General features: G+C 37.5%; 1 protein-coding gene across 2 annotated transcripts in view; it reads left to right on the plus strand.

The window, feature by feature from the left end:
• The window catches only part of IFT80 (intraflagellar transport 80), a 119,766-nt gene that overhangs the window by 33,137 nt on the left and 62,740 nt on the right, over positions 1-23,889 (plus strand). For both annotated transcript variants that reach the window (XM_061193489.1, XM_061193488.1), the window contains exons 6-8: positions 3,751-3,860; positions 14,783-14,872; positions 16,177-16,314. In XM_061193489.1, coding sequence (XP_061049472.1) covers positions 3,751-3,860; positions 14,783-14,872; positions 16,177-16,314 — 338 coding nt within the window. The remainder of the gene's footprint in view (positions 1-3,750; positions 3,861-14,782; positions 14,873-16,176; positions 16,315-23,889) is intronic.

Genomic DNA, 23,889 nt, shown 5'->3' on the forward strand with positions numbered 1-23,889 from the left:
TATTTATTTTATTTTTATTTATGGCTGTGTTGCGTCTTCGTTTCTTTGCGAGGGCCTTCTCTAGTTGCGGCAAGCGGGGGCCACTCTTCATCGCAGTGCGCGGGCCTCTCACTATCGCGGCCTCTCCCGCTGCGGAGCACAGGCTCCAGACGCACAGGCTCAGCAATTGTGGCTCACGGGCCTAGTCGCTCCGCGGCATGTGGGATCTTCCCAGACCAGGGCTCGAACCCATGTCCCCTGCATTGGCAGGCAGACTCCCAACCACTGCGCCACCAGGGAAGCCCAATAAATACGTTTTTTAAAAACATTTTAAATATTAAAGATTTGTTTCAAATGCTAGTGAGATGGATTTTTTATAATAGAAATCATTTTCTCTGCGAAGCTAATTCATCCACTTTCAATATGGCCTTCTCCAGAACCACCCAAATCAGAAGTTGTATAGCGATAAAAACATATATACAGGAGTTTCACACTTAACATTTTATTATAAATATAAAGAATGAATATAAGGAAGAGTTCTCTTAGTTCTTGATGTTATATTCATTTATTTATTCATTCATTCATTTATTTATTATTTTTGGCTGCATCGGGTCTTCGTTGCTGCGCGTGGGCTTTCTCTAGTTGTGGTGAGCGGGGGCTACTCTTTGTTGCGGTGCATGGGCTTCTCATTGCGGTGGCTTCTCTTGTTGTGGAGCATGGGCTCTAGGTGCACGGGCCTCAGTAGTTGTGGCACGCGGGCTCAGTAGTTGTGACTCACGGGCTCTAGAGCGTAGGCTCAGTAGTTGTGGCGCATGGGCTTATTTGCTCCGCGGCATGTGGGATCTTCCTGGACCAGGGTTCGAACCCGTGTCCCCTGCACTGGCAGGCGGATTCTTAACCACTGCGCCACCAGGGAAGTCCGTTATATTCATTTTGAATATTGGTGATTAGGAAGCTGGAACTTCCTTAGCTATTGATCTTATTTAGGATTGCTTATTTATCATAAGTAACTCTATATTTGTTTTTTGATTGAAGGAATGTGGTTAAAAACCACATTAAGGAATTACTTAAATTTTCCTCTATAAGCCTATTTTGTTTTATTCTATAAATTACTATACCTGTTTCTTTAACAGCATTATTGTTTAAAAAATTGTTTTATAAGCAGGAAATGAATAATCTCCATGTCCTAACAGGAGAGTTAAGTATTCTGAAGATTTATAAGGTTTATAAACAAGGAAATGGTGACACAGTTGACTTAATGGGGCCACAAATTCAATGTGAAAGAGGACATAAGAGTCCCTAACTCCTCATCCTATACCCCAAACCATGCCTTTTACCACAACTAAAGGACTAGAGTCACATCCTGTATAACTCAATGGGAGCTGTGTTTACTGAATTATTTCCTTGGGGGTAGATGTTTGTCATAGTTTTGTATACACTCAGGAAAGTGTTATTTTACTGAGTGTATTCATGAAGATTTGATAGTCTATAATTAAAATACATAAATTTACTTTTTTTGCACAATACTTACACCTATAATAATGGAAATAAAGAAGGCACCTATAATTCTACCACTGTATCAAATAAGCTTTCCTCTCTTATTCCCTTACTGTCCTCACCAAGAATCACGTTTGGAATATCTGAAATTTTGATTTACATTTTCTGGGGAGTTTATTAGACTTGAACTCTGTTCATTTGGAGATTTACTTTGAAGCCCAGGTCAGCTCCTGGCTACTCCCAGAGAATGTTTCAAGAGAATATACTTACTAAGTTTAGAAGAAGTACCCTCTGAGGTCAGCCATCTCATTGGTCATCTGTAGGTTCCTCTGATACAGGACAATCCTAGATGTCACCGACTGAACAGGATGTTTAGACCCAATATAATATCTAACCTACACCATGAAAGGAATGCTTCAGGAATTTTTTGAACTAGGTCTAAATCAGACTTTCTAAGTCCTATAAACCACTGAGACTTGCTCACAGTTGAATTACGTTCTGGTTGGGAAAAAAATGGCACTGAAGGAGTAGGGTGCCACTTAAACACAGCATTTATCTTTCTGAAATTTACTCCCTGTTGATTACTGATTACTCCCTGTTGATTAGCATCAGTTGGGTTTTCCATTTAAATAAACAAATCTTACTGATTGCTTATAAATCCTCAGATTCAGATTTCATTTTACTGAGAATGTAAATTACTGAAAGATTCATTCAATCATTCACATAAAGTCAACTGCTACAATAGTCTGACTTAGGAATCCTAGACAATTTTTAAAAGTTTTGTTTTATAAATATAAATAGGTTAATATTTCATAGATTAATTGTATAAACTTGATTCACTTCCCTAATGAACAGGTTCTAATGAATAGGTAACTGGGTCAGACAGTGGCGCACAGATAATTTAATGCTCTCAATTGATATGATATTCATTATTTATTTATTTATTTAAAAAATTTTTAAAAATTTTTTTAATTTATTTTTTTAAAGATTTGTTTTGTTTGTTTTAAATTTTCCCCATTTTTATTGAAGTATAATTCATGTACAGTGAAATGACAGCTCTTTTTTTTTAAATAAATTTACTTATTTTATTTATTTATTTTTGGCTGCGTTGGATCTTAGTTGCAGCATGCAGGATCTTTTTTTAGTTGCGGGATGCGGACTTCTTAGTTGCGGCGTGAATGCGGGATCTAGTTACCCAACCAGGGATCAAACTCGGGCCCCCTGCATTGGGAGCACGGAGTCTTACCCACTGGACCACCAGGGAAGTCCCCAGGATAATGTCTCTTAAGAAGCCAACAAAGAAATATTCTCCAAACCAATGATAATAAAGAAGTCCAAATTTAGTTGAGTTGTACCTTTTTACCAGTTGGTTCCCGGGAGAGTTGGCTTAGTCAACCACAAGATGAAGGCACAGAAGCAAAAGTCGAATGTTGCTGCTGGAGCACACTACTAGGGAACGAAGACTCAAGTGTTGACCGATCAGTGTTGAATGATCTTGGTGGGGCCGCTAAAGTGTTTTCACCGTTGCTGGTAAAGGGTCTTACCCTGGCAGGAAGCTAACGCCCCAGGGTCTTCAGAGACCTATTTTGATGAACAGAGTCGCCTTGCTGAGGCCAGACATTCTCAGATAGTCCTCACGATTCTGGATATTTATAGTCTAAATGTCCCCTCGCCATAGTTGCTTATTCACTTGTTCTTATTGATTAGCCGCCAGTGGTGCCCCTCAGCAGCTGAGCTACAGAGTGCTTCATCAGCAGCCTCAGATGTCCATGATGATCTCCTGACACAACACCTTCACTCTTATAGCAAAATAGCTTTCCTTATAAAAACAACTTCATTCTTAGATCAAAACAACTTCATTTTGTCATGAACGAGTGGATTTGAAATCATATCAAACCACTACACAGGAGTTGTTGATGATGGGAAATGATAAATCATGACTTTTCTGATACCTCTTTATATCTTAACATAATGAAGTATATTTATTTTACGTATTTCCATAGCACACTCTCGAAGTCCTAAAAGCTCCGTATTTTCTCAGCAAGCTCAAAATTAGTAAAAAATATAGTTTATCAGTTGCTCACAGTAGATTTTCAACAGTCAATCTTAACCTGGTCTATGTTTCAGTATCAGGCTATATACTGCAGTTTGGATGGGCCATTGACTAGGAGGAAATGACACCCCAAATTGCTTTTCTGATTTTCCTAACAATCTCCCTTTTATAAAGCATAATAATTAAACTTTATCAGGTTTTTTTTCTTTTCCTTTTTACAGGAACACCAGTGTATTCAGTAGCATGGGGCCCTGATTCGGAAAAGGTTCTCTACACAGCAGGCAAACAGCTGATCATTAAACCTCTTCAACCAAATGCTAAAGTTTTACAGGTACTTCTCAGGCATTTGTAAGTTGTTATTGGGGTCTGCCAGACTGCTAAGTGAGAGGTCACTTTCTTAGGAGTCCCTTTTTTCTGGGTGGTCTTGTTACAGTTGAGGCTCTTAAGTGTGTGGTTTTATCAGCCTTTGTTACGGAACAGGGAATATCTGGTTATGTTTCCAACGAGGTTCACTTCCCCCTTTTTCCAACTCACATTATACCAGTAAGTCATAAATGTGTTCTGAGTTACTAAATTATCACATGGTTTGGCATAATAGCCATCTTTAAATTTAACAGAGTCAACCTAACATCTATAGATTTGAGACAAAACAGGACTAAATTATAAAACTTTTAAGAGGTTGTTTAGACTGTATTTTTTATCATCACCTCTAGCGTCTTCCTCCTCCTCCTCCTCCTCCTCATTGTCTGTTCAGTACCCTTGAGCTTTCTCTAAGACCCTAGAATTCTTTTAGTATTTTTAGAGTGGAGGGGGACAATTGGGTATATATAATTTTACCAATTATAGGGAAGCAAAACAATAGTGGCAGTTAAGACAGGTCAGGAGAGGACAAATTAATGAAAAACCTTTAAGCCTATATCCAGGATTGTGATGTTTGATTTCAGTGCGAAGAGGCAGAATCATTTTCTTCATATTTTGATAATGACACAGTGTAGTGTGGGTAATAAGATTACAGGCTTTGGAGTTAGTCACCTGGGTTCAAATGTTCACTTACTTTTATATGTGACTTTAGGCAAGTTATAAAATATCTTAGAGCCTCAAGTTCTCATCTGTTAGATGTGATGCTAATACCTACTTGATAGGAATGGTGTGAGGATTAAATGAGTTAAATTGCAAAGTGCATGGGACAGTGCATATAATCAAAATATTGAGTGCACACAATGAAGAGTAGTTGTTGATATTGCGGTGTTACTATATCATCTCTACCTTTTAGTCAGCCCTTAATAAATTAGAGCCATGGAAGCCAGTTAAAAGGTATCGAATGACCACGTCCTGGGTAAGGGATTTGGTGCTGGAGATTGACTGGCTACAGCAGGTATAAAAAGTGTTTTAAGAAGAAGCATTAGGTTTAACAGTGAGTAGATGTAGGATTTGGAGAGTAAGGATATAGAAATGGCTTTGAGAGTCCATATTAATCACTTCTATGTAGATTATGCTATACATATTCCACACAGTCATCATGCATTTACATTTTTACTACATGCAGAACACTCTGCTAAGAACTGTGGAACAACAGAAAGAGAAGAATTTGGGCAAAAGGAATAAGCTAGGAAAGAGGACTGGCTCTGACTGCCTTTAGTCAAAGTCCTTCTAATACCACTTATATTCTGAAAATGTGCTTTGAAATCATACAGGAAAAGCAGGCCAGAAGAATCTTTTAGTTTATAGTTATGTGATTTGTTAAGATACCTGTAATTAGGCATATGTAAGTGAAACTCAAGAAGATGCTTAAATCACCATTGATAAATTATCGTTTTGTGGCTCGGTAGAACCTTTGGCCCAGGAGGTAGTGGAGGGAAAGAAAAGTATCCATTGCCAAAATTCAGCTAGAGTGGAGAAGGGGTTAAAGTATGATTAGTAACTTTGTGCAAATCTTCTATTCCTTTTGGAAAACTAAAGCTGCCGCAATTCTCCTTGGGCATAAACACATACTCAAATTTGGATTATTCACAAAAAAGAATGCTTATTTAATTCTTGCTTGTAGAATACAGTTCAAAAGTATATATCTCATTTCCCTAAAGAGCTTTAGGGACTCTTCTAGAGACCCAGAACTTGGTTTCATAATGAGGAGACTTTGTTTATTTAGTCATTCAGTGGGAATGTAGTGCGTACTTACTATATCCTAGGCTCTATGCTGGGGTGTAAGGTATTCAAAGTGAAACAGAACATAGTTCCTGCCTTCTGTGAGGAGCTCACGATTCAAAGGAATTTTACAAAATGCCTAATACATTAAGAAATAATTGAAAACTGTCTATGCATTATATGTAATATGTGAATGTATGTAATGTATAATTGATATCCTAAATTATAGTATAAGGAAAATGTAAACCATATTTTGTTCCTAACTTTTGAATATGGAAAATTTTATTTTTTGTAGTTTTAAAATGAAACTCTTGAGAATCTCTGCATGTGTGTATCTCTACATATCTATATTTTGTTATTTTTGTCTTTGCAGTTTATTTTAGGACATTGGATTAATTTAGCAGTAAATTGTGAAAATTATTGCTTTATCAAAACATTCATTTTTGACAGAGTGTATTTTTATGTATCTTGAATAAAACAAGCTATGAATTATTGCTTATTCTTAGGGCTTATTTGACCCTAATTTGATGCTTTTTTCTTTTTTTTTTTTTTTTTAAACATCTTTATTGAAGTATAATTGCTTTACAATGGTGTGCTAGCTTCTGCTTTACAACAAAGTGAATCAGTTACACATATACATATGTTGCCATATCTCTTCCCTCTTGCATCTCCCTCCCTCCCACCCTCCCTATCCCACCCCTCTAGGTGGTCACAAAGCACCGAGCTGATCTCCCTGTGCTATGCAGCTGCTTCCCACTAGTTATCTATTTTACATTTGGTAGTGTATATATGTCCATGACACTCTCTCACCCTGTCACATCTCACCCCTCCCCCTCCCCATATCCTCAAGTCCATTCTCTAGTAGGTCTGTGTCTTTATTCCCATCTTGCCACTAGGTTCTTCATGACCTCTTTTTTTTTTTTTCCCTTAGATTCCATATATATGTGTTAGCATACTGTATTTGTTTTTCTCTTTCTGACTTACTTCACTCTGTATGACAGACTCTAACTCCATCCACCTCATTACAAACACCTCCATTTCATTTCTTTTTATGGCTGAGTAATATTCCATTGTATATATGTGCCACATCTTCTTTATCCATTCATCCGATGATGGACACCTAGGTTGCTTCCATGTCCTGGCTATTGTAAACAGAGCTGCAATGAATATTTTGGTACATGACTCTTTCTGAATTATGGTTTTCTCAGGGTATATGCCCAGTAGTGGGATTGCTGGGTCATATGGTAGTTCTATTTTTAGTTTTTTAAGGAACCTCCATACTGTTCTCCATAGTGGCTGTATCAATTTACATTCCCACCAACAGTGCAAGAGTGTTCCCTTTTCTCCACACCCTCTCCAGCATTTATTGTTTCTAGATTTTTTGATGATGGCCATTCTGACCGGTGTGAGATGATACCTCATTGTAGTTTTGATTTGCATTTCTCTAATGATTAATGATGTTGAGCATTCTTTCATGTGTCTGTTGGCAATCTGTATCTCTTCTTTGGAGAAATGTCTATTTAGGTCTTCTGCCCATTTTTGGATTGGGTTGTTTGTTTTTTTGTTATTGAGCTGCATGAGCTGCTTGTAAATCTTGGAGATTAATCCTTTGTCCGTTGCTTCATTTGCAAATATTTTCTCCCATTCTGAGGGTTGTCTTTTGGTCTTGTTTATGGTTTCCTTTGCTGTGCAAAAGCTTTTAAGTTTCATTAGGTCCCATTTGTTTATTTGTGTTTTTATTTCCATTTCTCTAGGACCTGGGTCAAAAAGGATCTTGCTGTGACTTATGTCATACAGTGTTCTGCCTATGTTTTCCTCTAAGAGTTTGATAGTGTCTGGCCTTACACTTAGGTCTTTAATCCATTTTGAGTTTATTTTTGTGTATGGTGTTAGGGAGTGTTCTAATTTCATACTTTTACATGTACCTGTCCAATTTTCCCAGCACCACTTATTGAAGAGGCTGTCTTTTCTCCACTGTATATGCTTGCCTCCTTTATCAAAGATAAGGTGACCATATGTGCGTGGGCTTATCTCTGGGCTTTCTATCCTGTTCCATTGATCTATATTTCTGTTTTGGTGCCAGTACCAAACTGTCTTGATTACTGTAGCTTTGTAATATAGTCTGAAGTCAGGGAGCCTGTTTCCTCCAGCTCCATTTTTCGTTCTCAAGATTGCTTTGGCTATTCGGGGTCTTTTGTGTTTCCATACAAATTGTGAAATTTTTTGTTCTAGTTCTGTGAAAAATGCCAGTGGTAGTTTGATAGGGATTGCATTGAATCTGTAGATTGCTTTGGGTAGCAGAGTCATTTTCACAATGTTTATTCTTCCAATCCAAGAACATGGTATATCTCTCCATCTATTTGTATCATCTTTAATTTCTTTCATCAGTGTCCTATAATTTTCTGCATACAGGTCTTTTGTCTCCTTAGGTAGGTTTATTCCTAGGTATTTTATTCTTTTTGTTGCAATGGTAAACGGGAGTGTTTTCTTAATTTCACTTTCAGATTTTTCATCATTAGTATACAGGAATGCAAGAGATTTCTGTGCATTAATTTTGTATCCTGCTACTTTACCAAATTCATTAATTAGCTCTAGTAGTTTTCTGGTAGCATCTTTTGGATTCTCTATGTATAGTATCATGTCATCTGCAAACAGTGACAGCTTTACTTCTTCTTTTCCGATTTGGATTCCTTTTATTTCTTTTTCGTCTCTGATTGCTGTGGCTAACACTTCCAAAACTATGTTGAATAATAGTGGTGAGAGTGGGCAACCTTGTCTTGTTCCTGATCTTAGTGGAAATGGTTTCAGTTTTTCACCATTGAGGACAATGTTGGCTGTGGGTTTGTCATATACGGCCTTTATTATGTTGAGGAAAGTTCCCTCTATGCCTACTTTCTGCAGGACTTTTATCATAAATGGGTGTTGAATTTTGTCGAAAGCTTTCTCTGCATCTATTGAGATGATCATATGGTTTTTCTCCTTCAATTTGTTAATATGATGTATCACGTTGATTGATTTGCGTATATTGAAGAATCCTTGCATTCCTGGAATAAACCCCACTTGATCATGGTGTATGATCCTTTTAATGTGCTGTTGGATTCTGTTTGCTAGTATTTTGTTGAGGATTTTTGCATCTATGTTCATCAGTGATATTGGCCTGTAGTTTTCTTTCTTTGTGACATCTTTGCCTGGTTTTGGTATCAGGGTGATGGTGGCCTCGTAGAATGAGTTGGGGAGTGTTCCTCCCTCTGCAATATTTTGGAAGAGTTTGAGAAGGATAGGTGTTAGCTCTTCTCTAAATGTTTGATAGAATTCGCCTGTGAAGCCATCTGGTCCTGGGCTTTTGTGTGTTGGAAGATTTTTAATCACAGTTTCAATTTCAGTGCTTGTGATTGGTCTGTTCATATTTTCTATTTCTTCCTGGTTCAGTCTCGGCAGGTTGTGCATTTCTAAGAATCTGTCCATTTCTTCCAGGTTGTCCATTTTATTAGCATAGAGTTGCTTGTAGTAATCTCTTATGATCGTTTGTATTTCTGCAGTGTCAGTGGTTACTTCTCCTTTTTCATTTCTAATTCTATTAATTTGAGTCTTCTCCTTTTTTCTCTTGATGAGTCTGGCTAATGGTTTATCAATTTTGTTTATCTTCTCAAAGAACCAGCTTTTAGTTTCATTGATTTTTGCTATTGTTTCCTTCATTTCTTTTTCATTTATTTCTGATCTGATCTTTATGATTTCTTTCCTTCTGCTAGCTTTGGGGTTTTTTTGTTCTTCTTTCTCTAATTGCTTTAGGTGCAAGGTTAGGTTGTTTATTCAAGATGTTTCCTGTTTCTTGATGTAGGCTTGTATTGCTATAAACTTCCCTCTTAGAACTGCTTTTGCTGCATCCCATAGGTTTTGGATCGTCGTTTCTCCATTGTCATTTGTTTCTAGGTATTTTTTGATTTCCCCTTTGATTTCTTCAGTGATCACTTCGTTATTAAGTAGTGTATTGTGTAGCCTCCATGTGTTTGTATTTTTTACAGATCTTTTCCTGTAATTGATATCTAGTCTCATAGCGTTGTGGTCGGAAAAGATACTTGATACGATTTCAATTTTTTAAAATTTACCAAGGCTTGATTTGTGACCCAAGATATGATCTATCCTGGAGAATGTTCCATGAGCACTTGAGAAAAATGTGTATTCTGTTGTTTTTGGGTGGAATGTCCTATAAATATCAATTAAGTCCATCTTGTTTAATGTATCATTTAAAGCTTGTGTTTCCTTATTTATTTTCATTTTGGATGATCTGTCCATTGGTGAAAGTGGGGTGTTAAAGTCCCCTACTATGATTGTGTTACTGTCGATTTCCCCTTTTATGGCTGTTAGTATTTGCCTTATGTATTGAGGTGCTCCTATGTTGGGTGCATAAATATTTACAATTGTTATACCTTCCTCTTGGATCGATCCCTTGATCATTATATAGTGTCCGTCTTTGTCTCTTGTAATTGTCTTTATTTTAAAGTCTATTTTGTCTGATATGAGAATTGCTACTCCAGCTTTCTTTTGATTTCCATTTGCATGGAATATCTTTTTCCATCCCCTCACTTTCAGTCTGTATGTGTCTCTAGGTCTGAAGTGGGTCTCTTGTAGACAGCATATATATGGGTCTTGTTTTTGTATCCATTCAGCCAGTCTGTGTCTTTTGGTGGGAGCATTTAATCCATTTACATTTAAGGTAATTATCGATATGTATGTTCCTATTCCCATTTTCTTAAATGTTTTGGGTTTGTTATTGTAGGTGTTTTCCTTCTCCTGTGTTTCTTGCCTAGAGAAGTTCCTTTAGCATTTGTTGTAAAGCTGGTTTGGTAGTGCTGAACTCTCTCAGCTTTTGCTTGTCTGTAAAGGTTTTAATTTCTCCATCAAATCTGAATGAGATCCTTGCTGGGTAGAGTAATCTTGGTTGTAGGTTTTTCTCCTTCATCACTTTAAGTATATCCTGCCACTCCCTTCTGGCTTGCAGCGTTTCTGCTGAAAGATCAGCTGTTAACCTTATGGGGATGCCCTTGTGTGTTATCTGTTGTTTTTCCCTTGCTGCTTTTAATATGTTTTCTTTATATTTAATTTTTGATAGTTTGATTAATATGTGTCTTGGTGTGTTTCTCCTTGGATTTATCCTGTATGGGACTCTCTGTGCTACCAGGACTTGATTAACTATTTCCTTTCCCATATTAGGGAAGTTTTCAACTATAATCTCTTCAAATATTTTCTCAGTCCCTTTCTTTTTCTCTTCTTCTTCTGGGACCCCTATAATTCGAATGTTGGTGCGTTTAATGTTGTCCCAGAGGTCTCTGAGACTGTCCTCAGTTCTTTTCATTCTTTTTTCTTTATTCTGGTCTGCAGTAGTTATTTCCACCATTTTATCTTCCAGGTCACTTATCCGTTCTTCTGCCTCAGTTATTCTGCTATTGATCCCATCTAGAGTATTTTTAATTTCATTTATTGTGCTTGTCATCGTTTCTTGGTTCCTCTTTAGTTCTTCTACGTCCTTGTTAAATGTTTCTTGCATTTTGTCTATTCTATTTCCAAGACTTTGGATCATCCTTACTATCATTATTCTGAATTCTTTTTCAGGTAGACTACCTATTTCCTCTTCATTTGTTAGGTCTGGTGTGTTTTGACCCTGCTCCTTCATCTGCTGTGTGTTTTTCTGTCTTCTCATTTTGCTTATCTTACTGTGTTTGGGGTCTCCTTTTCACAGGCTGCAGGTTCGTAGTTCCCGTTGTTTTTGGTATCTGTCCCCAGTGGCTAAGGTTGGTTCAGTGGGTTGTGTAGGTTTCCTGGTGGAGGGAACTAGTGCCTGTGTTCTGGTGGATGAGGCTGGATGTTGTCTTTCTGGTGGGTTCGTCCACGTCTGGTGGTGTGTTTTGGGGTGTCTGTGGCCTTATTATGATTTTAGGCAGCCTCTCTGTTAATGGATGGGGCTGTGTTCCTCTCTTGCTAGTTGTTTGGCATAGGGTGTCCAGCACTGTAGCTTGCTGGTCGTTGAGTGAAGCTGGGTCTTGATGTTGAGATGGAGATCTGTGAGAGATTTTCGCCGTTTGGTATTACGTGGAGCTGGGAGGTCTCTTGTGGACCAGTGTCCTGAAGTTGGCTCTCCCACCTCAGAGGCACAGCCCTGATGCCTGGCTGGGGCACCAAGAGCCTTTCATCCACACGGCTCAGAATAAAAGGGAGAAAAAATGGAAAGAAAGAAAAAAAGAGGATAAAATAAAATAAAATAAAGCAATTATAATAAAAAATAAGAAAAAAAATTATTAAGAGTAAATTTATTAAGAAAAAAAAATTTTTTTTAATTTTTAAAAATAGATTTATTAATTTTTTATACTAAAAATAAGAAAAAAATTATTTAGAAAAAATTTATTAAGAAAAAAAATTTTTTAATTTTTTAAAATAAAAAATATGAAAAAACTTAATAAAAATTTTTTTAAAAATAGAAAATAAGGAAAAAATTATTAAGAAAACATTTATTAGGGAGAAAAAAAAAATTTTTTAAGCCCAAAAAAAAAAAAAAAAACGGACGGACCTAACCCTAGGACTAACGGTGAGAGCAAAGCTACACAGACAAAATCTCACTCAGAAGCATACACATCTACACTCACAAAATAAAGGAAAAGGGGAAAAGTTAATATATCCTGCTCCCAAAGTCCATCTCCTCAATTTGGGATGATTCGTTGTCTATTCAGGTATTCAACAGATGCAGGCACATCAAGTTGTTTGTGGAGCTTTAATCCGCTGCTTCTGAGGCTGCTGGGAGAGATTTCCCTTTCTCTTCTTTGTTCGTACAGCTCCCGGGGTTCAGCTTTGGATTTGGACCCGCCTCTGCATGTAGGTCCCCTGAGGGCATCTGTTCCCCGCCCAGACAGAACGGGGTTAAAGGAGCAGCTGATTCGGGGGCTCTGGCTCAGTCAGGCCGGGGGGAGGGAGCGGTACGGAGGAGGCGGGGCGAGCCTGCGGCGGCAGAAGCCGGCGTGACGTTGCAGCAGCCCGAGGCGCGCCGTGCGCTCTCCCGGGGAAGTTGTCCCCGGATTACGGGAGCCTGGCCGTGGCGGGCTGCACAGGCTCCCGGGAGGGGCGGTGTGGAGAATGACCTGTGCTCGCCCACAGGCTGTTTGGTGGCAGCAGCAGCAGCCTTAGCGTCTCATGCCCGTCTCTGGGGTCCGCGCTGATAGCCGCGGCTCGCGCCCGTCTCTGGAGTTCGTTTAAGTGGCGCTCTGAATCCCCTCTCCTTGCACGCCGCGAAACAAAGAGGCAAGAAAAAGTCTCCTGCCTCTTCGGCAGCTGCAGACTTTTTCTCGTGCACCCTCCCAGCTAGTTGTGGTGCGCTAGACCCTTCAGGCTGTGTTCACGCAGCCAACCCCAGTCCTCTCCCTGGGATCCGACCGAAGCCCGCGCCTCAGCTCCCAGCCCCCGCCCGCCCCGGCGGGTGAGCAGACAAGCCTCTCGGGCTGGTGAGTGCTGCTCGGCGCCGAGCCTCTGTGCGGGAATCTTTCCGTTTTTCCCTCTGCGTCCCTGTTGCTGTGGGATCCGCGCTGATAGCCGCGGCTCGCGCCCGTCTCTGGAGCTCGTTTAGGCGGCGCTCTGAATCCCCTCTCCTTGCGCGCCGCGAAACAAAGAGGCAAGAAAAATTCTCTTGCCTCTTTGGCAGCTGCAGTCTTTTTCCCGGACTCCCTCCCGGCCAGCACCGAAGCCCGAGCCCCAGCTCCCAGGCCCCGCCCGCCCCGGCGGCTGAGCAGACAAGCCTCTCGGGCTGGTGAGTGCTGGTCGGCACCGCTCCTCTGTGCGGGAATCTCCGCTTTGCCCTCCGCACCAATGTGGCTGCGCTCTCCTCCGTGGCTCCGAAGCTTCCCCCCTCTGCTACCCGCAGTCTCTGCCCACGAAGGGGCTTCCTAGTGTGTGGAAACCTTTCCTCCTTCACAGCTCCCTCCCACTGGTGCAGGTCCCGTCCCTATTCTTTTGTCTCTGTTATTTCTTTTTTCTTTTGCCCTACCCAAGTACGTGGGGATTTTCTTGCCTTTTGGGAGGTCTGACGTCTTCTGCCAGCGTTCAGTGGGTGTTCTGTAGGAGCAGTTCCACGTGTAGATGTATTTCTCATGTATCTGTGGGGAGGAAGGTGATCTCCGCGTCTTACTCTTCCGCCATCTTGATGCTTTTTTCTGTATACATTAAGAATAATAGATTTTCCTGGGAAGGCTCTGTAGAGAGAAAACCCTTAAAATCAGTCACTCTTTGAAACAAAGTTAGTTGGTTCAGACATTAAAATGTACCTTGTAGTCTTCAAGAAAAATTAATTCTTTTTCAGTTATATTATTCTGCTTAAACCTAGTGAAAGATTAATGGCTTTTAATTATGTGTGTGGTTAATAGCTAAATGAGCACATAAATTATATTTAAGATCAAGAAGACATCCACGCTTAACTTCTAGATTGCCAGTTTTTGGGTGACTTAGATATATACACAAATATGTGTGCATTCTATATATGTGTAGAATATATATCTGTGGGAAACCTTTTGTTATATGGTAAGTGCAGCAGAATTTTCTCAGAGTAGTTAGTGACTACTCCAGGGACATGAAGGTAAAGAGAATGAAGCTTAGGGGAATGTACAGAAGAGGATGAAGAACTAAAGAGGATGTTCATGTAGTAGAAGCTTTTTTAAAAAATAAAAGAATTAGTAAACAAGAATGAAGGCAGTATCAGTAATGGGATCAACTGTGCAAAGGGAGCAAAATTTGGATTCAAGTAAGTTTTGGAGTACATAACATATTCAGTCCATTATTATCACACAGATGTCACGCTTGGAATAGTTCAACAGCAAGTGATTTTCCATCTGGAGTCCAGGCAAATGAGGAAATTGATAAGGATGTGAGTTATATAGTGGATGTCATAGTGCAAGGTGCTTTTCATTAGTTTAAATTGGAAATGAAACAAGCATAATGGTTATGAAAGGAAGATAGGAGTCTTCTCCAAGAAGAGGACAAGAGAATCATTAGAAAGAGGCAAAATGCCTTTTCTTATTTAAAAAACTTTTCAGTGCTCTTGAAGTTATAATAAATATCTTATTTTTTTTCTCATAGTGGAAAGCTCATGATGGCATTATTTTAAAAGTAGACTGGAACTCAGTCAATGATTTAATTTTATCTGCTGGCGAAGACTGTAAATATAAGGTATGTAATGTTTGAATAATGTTTGAATTTATCACCTGGTTGAAAGAATCGAATTTCGGTGAAAAGTATTTGGCATATAAGAGTATCCTTTTAGTCCTTCACTTTAACCATATCTTTTTTTTTTTTTAAATTAATTAATTTATTTATTTTTGGCTGTGTTGGGTCTTCGTTTCTGTGCGAGGGCTTTCTCTAGTTGTGGCGAGCGGGGGCCACTCTTCATCGCGGTGCGCGGGCCTCTCACTATTGCGGCCTCTCCTGTTGCGGAGCACAGGCTCCAGACGCGCAGGCTCAGTAGTTGTGGCTCACGGGCCTAGTTGCTCCGCGGCATGTGGGATCTTCCCAGACCAGGGCTCGAACCCGTGTCCCCTGCATTAGCAGGCAGATTCTCAACCACTGCGCCACCAGGGAAGCCCCTAGCCATATCTTTTAACTCTAATAATTTAGCAAATTGTTATTTTATAATTTTCAGTGGCATTTTGAAGTGTTGCCTTTCTAATTTGGCCTATTTCATTGACCTATAGAATTTTTTAAAAAATTTACCATTTTAACCATTTTTTAAAAAATATTTATTTATTTGGTCACACGGGGTCTTAGTTGTGGCAGGCAGGCTCCTTAGTTGTGGCATGCGAACTGTTAGTTGCGGCACGCATGTGGGATCTAGTTCCCTGACCAGGGATCAAACCCCGGGCCCCCTGCATTGAGAGCGTGGAGTCTTATCCACTGCACCACCAGGGAAGTCCCTGACCTATAGAATTTGATTTAATGAGTAGCAACGTGAAAACAACTCCTAGTTTTAGTGACTCTTTAAATCAATTTAAGTTTTAAAAAGTCAATCTTAACTGGTTTATTAATCATTAATCAGCTTCAGACCAAAATAATTTGTGAGGAAGAATAAGATTTAAGTTAACTATAGTTAGAAGGAATTTACTGAAATAAATACTTTCAGGGAACGTTGATAGAGTACTTACTGGACAAAAAAATTTAAGCAAAAAACTGAGCATCTCAAAACTTTATTATTAAATTTAAAAGGATTAAAATGGGTGGTTTTTATGATTAATTAAAGAGTTAGTAAAATCTGAAATTATCATGATGATACCATAATATTTTTTTGGGAGATATTTAGGTTTCCAGGAATACAGCTTCCCTACCCCCACCTTGCCTTGTTGGATAGTAAAGACATGTAATTGCTAATATTATAAAGTGATGACTTCTAAATCGTTACTTGATACTTTACTAGAAGCTACAAACTTGTCTGTAATAACGTGGTGACTTATAAAAGATTTTTTAAAATTTGCTTTTTGTAGGTATGGGATAGCTACGGCCGCCCTCTGTACAGTTCACAACCTCATGAGCATCCTATTACCTCAGTTGCCTGGGCTCCAGATGGAGAATTATTTGCTGTTGGATCGTTTCATACTTTACGCTTGTGTGATAAAACTGGGGTAAGTTATAGTGGTAAGCAATCACAGATGTGCTGTCATAATGCACAACACACCTGGTTCTCAATCTTTAAAAAACATTTTCAGTGATGCATTTGACTGCATCTTTCTGGTTTGTCTTCTTAATATACTGGTTCAATCAATTCCAGATTTATGGGACCATACAAGCTCTTTAAGTTCAATCTGAAGATTGGGTATGTTCTCTACTATCTTTCTGGAAATACTTATTTTAAGCATGGTTGTGAAAGATGGTAAAGTGTTAAAATTTATGCCCAATCAATATAGAGAGTTCAGTTTTGAACCTTTTTTTTTTTAACTGTCAATGTGTTTCATACAAAAATTTTGGTTGCATATTTTTGGTAAGGAATTGATACTAAATTTTTTTAATGGTCATTTTAAAACCAAAGAATTCATATTTGAATGTGTGTGAGATTTTTCCCTCACAAGAGAATATGCCCTCTATATAAATTCTGTTTAGAACTTAGGCAAACAGCCAAGCTCAGCAGTATTTACCCACTGTACTTGAAGAATGAATTGTTTCATCAGAGTGCTCCAGAGGTGGCAGCATTATATGAGTGCGGCTATTCCATACTGTTCCTAACTATGAGGAAATCACATAATTTTTCTGTGGCTTATTTTCCTCAAATGCAAAACAAGACAGTTAATTTAGAATTCTTAGAGCTTTTTAAATGACCTATTAAGTTTTCTGGTTGCTTGTTTTTTTATCGTATGAAATATAAAGTCCTCTGCCTGACTTTGAAGCTGTCTGAAACCTGGTGCCATAAAACCTCTTGTCTTTTCTCCCCATAACTCTCTAATTTGTATCCATGTTCAAATTAGACTCATGAATTTTCTCTGCCCCTCACTAACGTCCTCATCTTCTCTTTTCATGGAATGCTCTCATCTCTTATACTTAATGAGTTCTTCCTATTTTTTAAGGCTCACTTCATATTTGAGTTCGTTTCATGATACCTTCCATAGATAAAGTTTATTTATCTATTTTTCTAACTTCCTCTCACCTAGATCTCTTTTCTTAGTTTTAACGTAAGGATGTTGTTAGACCATCTCATTTTCATCTGATTTTCTGTCAATGATTCTCAGCCTATAGAGTATATATTCTCATTTTCACAGTGTATTATACTCTTATATCATCCATTTTAGTTTTATGTATATTATTTTTGACTCCATAGATAGTTTATAAGATCCTATAGCTTAATGATTCTCTATTATCTGTACAACGCAGTAGATACTCAGTAATTCACTAATAAGTCAATTTAAGCATAATAATTTAAATTTGCCATTTTGATGAAAATATTTAAAAATTTTAAAAACTTGGGGCATTGAATTAATCTGAATAACTGAATTAAAGATTTACTTAATTAAACACCAAACCTATTTTTAGAATGTCAACTATTCGGGAAAAGTAAATTTTCTAAAAGAATTTTGTTCTTACCTTGTTCAACTGAATAAACTGAATATATTGTAATAATTTTTTAAGACTTGAGATTAACATTTTAAATATATTTTCTTTTATTCAATAGATATCAAATATATACTAGTCATCAGAGAGTATTTTGGAAACTGGGGATGGGAAGATGTAAAGATTTTCACTCAAGTTGTTGACAGTGTAGTGGAGAATCAGACTATAGGACTGTGTAAGTGCTATACATGAGGTTGCTGTGTGCAAGCACAAGAGAGGAGTGGCAGAGCCTAACTCTGCCTGTGGGACACTGACTGAGAGCTGAGGCTTGAAGAATTAGTAGTTCTTCAAGGAGACATGGTGGGAGAAGAGAGTTGTAGGCAGAAGGAACCTCTTGTGCATCAAAGTATGGTGCTTTTTGTGCAATGTCAATAAGATTTTGCATGGGATGGTACCAGGAGGTAATACAGAAAAGATATTCTCAGACCAGATCTGTGTTTGCCATCTAAAAGAGTCTAGATTTTACTATTTTAAAATCTAGTTATTCTATGTGGAGCCCCCTTAGGGGTTACTGTGGGGTAGAAAAGAGGTGAGGAGGTTGAGCCCCTGGTCCTCCTCCACCCAGAAAAGCTCTACATTAATCAGCTTTGATATTTGAGCATCCAATATAAGATTTCCTTTGAACAGCTAAAACAATGAAGTTGGAAAACCAATATGTTAGTCAGTAGAGAGCCATGGATGGTGGGTAGTAACATGATAATATTCAAATACTGGAAATATTGATTTGGTATCAGGAACAGTGGTGCAGAAGAGGGAACAGAACATGTAAAGGCAAAGAATTATTGTTTGTTAGACAAATTAAAATGTCAGTGAGGTTGTAGTAGTTTGGATTTTATCCTCAGGGCAGTGGTGAGCCATGGATCCATGTTAAGTGACCTTTTAGATGTGGAATTTTAGGGAAGCATACTGTGAGGTCAGCAGGGAGGTTGGATTAGAGGGGAGGTAGACTGAAGGCAGGATGGCTAATTAGAGGCTATTGCAGTAGTACAAGAAAATGATGTTAGCCTGAATAATAGAGAATAGCAGTGGGGATGGAAAGAAGTGGGCAGGTTTGGGGGATAAATTCTTGCTATAAAAAGTGGGAAGAGTCAAGAATAATTATTTGGATTTCAACTTGAGTACCTTACTGTCTTGGTGCTGGCCTGAGGATAATGTCCTCTTATGGTATGGTATAATTTGTGCTGGCTTTGTGCAATATAATTTTATTCGATCCCTGTGTAATCATTACAGTAATAAATCAAGTTACCTAAATTTCAGAGTTCATAAGTATCACCTGGGCATTGCTAAAATACATATTCTTGAGCCCCCATTTACAATGTAATGAATCGAAATTTCAGGAGAATGGGGTCCAGAGAGTTGTATTTTTAAGAAGTTCCCTGGTTATCCTCAGATCATACTGGAAGGAACACTTAAAACATGTGAGATGTTTGATAGTCCTTCTCAGTTCTGAGAGTGATAATGCTTGCCCTACTGTAGAAAAAATACTTTTATTTTAGAGATGAAATAGTAAATGACAATGACGGTGATATCAAAAGGGTAGTCTAATTGAAAAGATAAACTTAAAAAAAAAAACTCATATAGTAATTTATTCTTCTGATTCTTCCTTAGCGTCTGCTTCATTTAAAATTACTTTGGGGATATAATTATTTTATCTCTCATAATCTGTTACTTAAAGTTGTATAATTAATAGTAGCAGTCATTTATCCATGAGCCATATTTTGTGTCAGAATTTCAGTATTAGATATTATAAGAATCTGGTCCTCAAGAATGATCTATACCCTATCATTTTGCTACAGGGAAAATGTTTATAGTATATGAATAATGTGTGTGATGATATTGTCTCAACTTTCTAAATTGATTCTTTCAAAATAACTGGTTTTAAATACTATTGGAGCATTTACATTCATTGAATTACCAGTGGAGTTTTTTGTTTTGTTTTACTTCTGTTGTGTATTTTCACAGAAAATATTTGGAACTCTTGCATGCAATTATTTTTTCTTTTTGCATGATTTTTATTAACTTTATAAGATCTCCCTTCATATGATTATCATTTAGATTTTATGAGTTATTTGATTAAACTACGTTCTCTCTATTCCTAGAATGGTATCTAGAAATAGATATGTATGTTGATTTGTTCAAAACTTTCTGGAGGATAATTTGACATTGTATGTTGAACCCCCAAGAAATGTACATATACTGTACCTCCTCCCAGCAACTCCAGGTCTAGGAATTTATCCTACAGAAATAGTAGGATAAAGAATGCTCAATGTGGAATTTCCCTGGCAGTCCAGTGGTTAGGACTCGGTGCTTTCACCGCCGAGGGCCTGGTCAGGAAACTAAGATCCCGCAAACCACGCGGCGTGGCAAAAAAAAAAAAGAATGCTCAATGAAGTGTTATTTATAGTTTAACAAATGAAAAGCAACCTAAATCTCCAACATTAGGACATTATTTAATTATGGAATATAATTATTATGATGATTGTTATGTAGTTATTAAAAGTGATAATCTGCTTTCATAATGCCATGAAAAGATTTTTAAGATATATAGTCAGAAAAAAGTTACAAATTTTATGCATAGGATGGTCCTATTTGTGTAAAGATATGTGTCTATATATGAATAGAAAAATAGTGTGACGATATAACACATTTTAACAATGGTTATCCCTGGAGTTTGAAGTGATAGGTGATTTTTTTTCATAACTGCATTTTCTAAAATTTTCAAATAAAAGACATGCTTTGTATAATTTTTGAAGAGGGAAAAAACTAGATTTATCCTTTAATTTTATTTTGCTTGCAAAATTCATTGGATTCTCTAATCATGTAATTCAGTTTTCTTTCCTTTTTAAACAAATGTTGAGTTTTGAAGCTATTTAATTTATATGTATATATAATTAAAACATGGAAAATTGTTTTTAAGGTGATATAGAACATATACATCTTTATTGGGAAGTAATTCTGTTCACTAAGATATAAATGCTATAAGCATTTTGAGTCAAAACCAAATTACCTACTGCACAATTACTTCCTGCACATCTTTTTAAAAAATGCCAAGCAAACATTCCCCTTGTGGAGTTTACTTTCTTGTTGCTAAGACAGGTATTAAATGATTAATTACCCACTCAGTTATTTAATTACAGTTGTAATAAATTTTACAAGGAGGTACAGGCTGTTCCTAGTAATGAGAACTAATCTGTTTGGAGGGTCAAGGCAAGTTCGTGTGGTGAAAGGTAAGAAGGGCAATGCTTATTGAGATTCTTCACCTTTTCTACTTACTGAGTAAGTGGTGTCAAGTTAGAGCCGAAAATTTAAGTCAGCTGGTGCTGCATACTTTTCTCACACAATTGTTTATCTGTTGAAAAAAACTTATTAAGGCTTCTTTTAAGAAGTAAGTACATGTTCTCTTCAGCCTAGAAATGTCACTCTTAAATGTAGCTCCTTGCTTCTTTTCTTTTCCTCAAAATCTGCAACTTAAAGTTGTATGATTAATAGTAGTAATCATTTATCCAGGGCCAGATTCTGTGGAAGAATTTCAATATTAGATATTATAAAAATCTGGTCCTGAGGAAGGATTTGCTACAAATTTATCAGATTTCTATCTTGAGAGCTCTGTTTTGAGAGCTCTTCACAGATTTTTAGTTGAGTGCAGTGTTCTTAATCAACATTTTAAAGATTCTTATCTAGGCTTCCTTGACAGAAATTGGACAGTAATTTTTTAACATAAGGCTTAAAGAATGATGTTGGTGTAAACTTTCAGGTTATCTGTGAAATAATAAGCCTAGAAAAATGTGATTTTTGTAAATATTTTCTTTTAATGTTTTTCAAGAAATATTTCTAGTGGGAGAAAAAAGCTCAAATGCTTGGAGGCTGTAAATAATAGGTTTTGGTTTGAATATATTCCTTACTATGCATGTATGTAAATGGACTGATGAGAAGAATATTTGAAAAAGCAGAAATTTTTATATTTTTGTATAGGTACATTACTCCAACTCAGTTGTTATATAGTAAATCTAATATTCCCATTAACTTTCATCATAAAATTGGAATTTTCTAAAAAGACCCTCACTAGGCTGATACGAAACTTCTGTTCCTATTTACATCTTCTATTTAAGCAGGCAAGTTACCTGTATTGGTTCAGAACTCACATCCTGGCTCACTTTTGTGGATTGTTGTTCAAATATCAATTTCATTTTCAAAGCCATTTTAAGTGGTATTCCATAGTCCAGTTGTCATGGTTTTACTGTGTTGATTCAAGTCAGTTGCATGAATAGGCTGCTTGATGGTGTTCCAAGGGCTTTATACACAGACTTAAAGAATACCGTTCTCCAGTTCCCTCCTCTCCATAATCCTACCCCAACTCTTGTAGCGAGGGGGCTGGGTGCTGCCTCTTTTCTGTCATTAGTGCAAATCAGGGATGGTAGATGGGGGCCCCACTGGGCAGCCTTCACGGTGCTCATTGGAGAGGGCCACTGCTTTGGCATTGCAGGGCTGGAATGGTCTGAGGGACTCTGTCTCTATAGCACCACGTGGGGAGGTGGAAAGGTGCTACCTCTGCTCACTTGAGTGCAGAGCGGGAATGTTCCACAGGGCTCCATCCCACTGTTTCCACAGCACACAGTGCCTGGTGGGGAGAGTGCCATGGTTTCTTTCATGGTGTGTGTTTGGAGAAGGGTAGTTATGTCCAAAGGGTTCCGTCCTGCATTTCAACCCCTCTACCTGGCCCCTTGACCAGAGAATGAGCATTACTTGGTGCTTGTTTTGTCTCACATACTACTTAGAGTTAATATAATACCATTTCATGTAAAATATAAGAACCTTGCTTCCATGTTATTCCATTTACCCACCTTTCCTTTATGCTATAATTGTATTACATCTATCACAATATGATACAGTTTTTGCTGTTAAAAGTCATATTCATTTTAAAGAAATTAAGGAAGAAAGAAATGTTTAGCATTTCTAGTGCTCTCATTTCTTCCTAAAGATACTAATTTCCATCTGATACAATTTTCCTTCAACCTATAAATCTTCTTTTAGGCATATCTCATAGTGTATAACTGCTGGTGATGAATTTTCTTTCTTTTTGTATATTTGAAAATGTTTTTATTTTTCTCTTTGCTGGATTTACAATTCTGGGTTGACAGAGTTGTTTTTCCTTTCTTTCAGCACTTTAAAGATATTGTTCTACTCTCTTTTGGTCTTTATTGTTTTTGATGAGAAAAAAGTGACTGTTGGTATCATTGCTCTCCTGAATGTAAAGTGGCCTTTACCTCTGGCTGCTTTGCAGATTTTCTCTTTGTCTTTGGTTTTCAGTAGTTTGATAGTGTATGACTTTCTTTGTATTTGTCTTGTTTGGGATTCTTTATACTTCTTGAATATGTAAATTTATGATTTCACCAAACTGGGGGAAATTCTGGCCATTATTTTTTCAAATTTTTTCTGCCCCATTCCCTTCCCTGCTGGAAGTCCAATTACAAATTTTTTAGACCTTTGATGTTGTCCCACAGTTCAACAAGGCTCTATTCTTATTTCTTCAATATTTTTCCCCCTCATTTCTAGGAATTTACTCTAAAGATCATTGGACAAGTACACAAAGATGTATGCATAACAATTTCATCGCAGTATTATAATGGTAAAAATCAGAAATAAAGTGTCCACAAGTGGGAGGCTGATTAGGTTAATATTCTATATACCTAAAATGGAATACCCTCAAGTCATTAAAAGCGGGAAAGAGGGATTATGTTTAATAACCTGGAAAGCTATCTATGGTAAGTTATTTAGTAAAAAGACCAGGTTTTATTCTGTGATCTCACTTGTATAAAATTGTATACCCATATCTCTAACTACCTCTAACTACTAAATATTGTGGCTAAAGGTACACCCAATACTATATTTGGGTGATCTTTTGCTTCTTTATATGATTTTGTGTAGTGTGAACCTTTTTTAATGACTGTGTATCAATGGTACAGATGCAGTAAAGGTCTTTAAAAAATTCTTCAATAAAAATAAACGAAAGAGAAGTGATGTTGCAGAAAATGGTAGAGTAGGGAGCTCCAAGAATTGGTCCCTCCACTCAAGCAACCATTAACTGGCAAAAAAAAAAA

The sequence above is a fragment of the Eubalaena glacialis genome, chromosome 6 (assembly GCF_028564815.1).
Source record: "Eubalaena glacialis isolate mEubGla1 chromosome 6, mEubGla1.1.hap2.+ XY, whole genome shotgun sequence".
Classification (NCBI taxonomy): Eukaryota; Metazoa; Chordata; class Mammalia; order Artiodactyla; family Balaenidae; genus Eubalaena; species Eubalaena glacialis.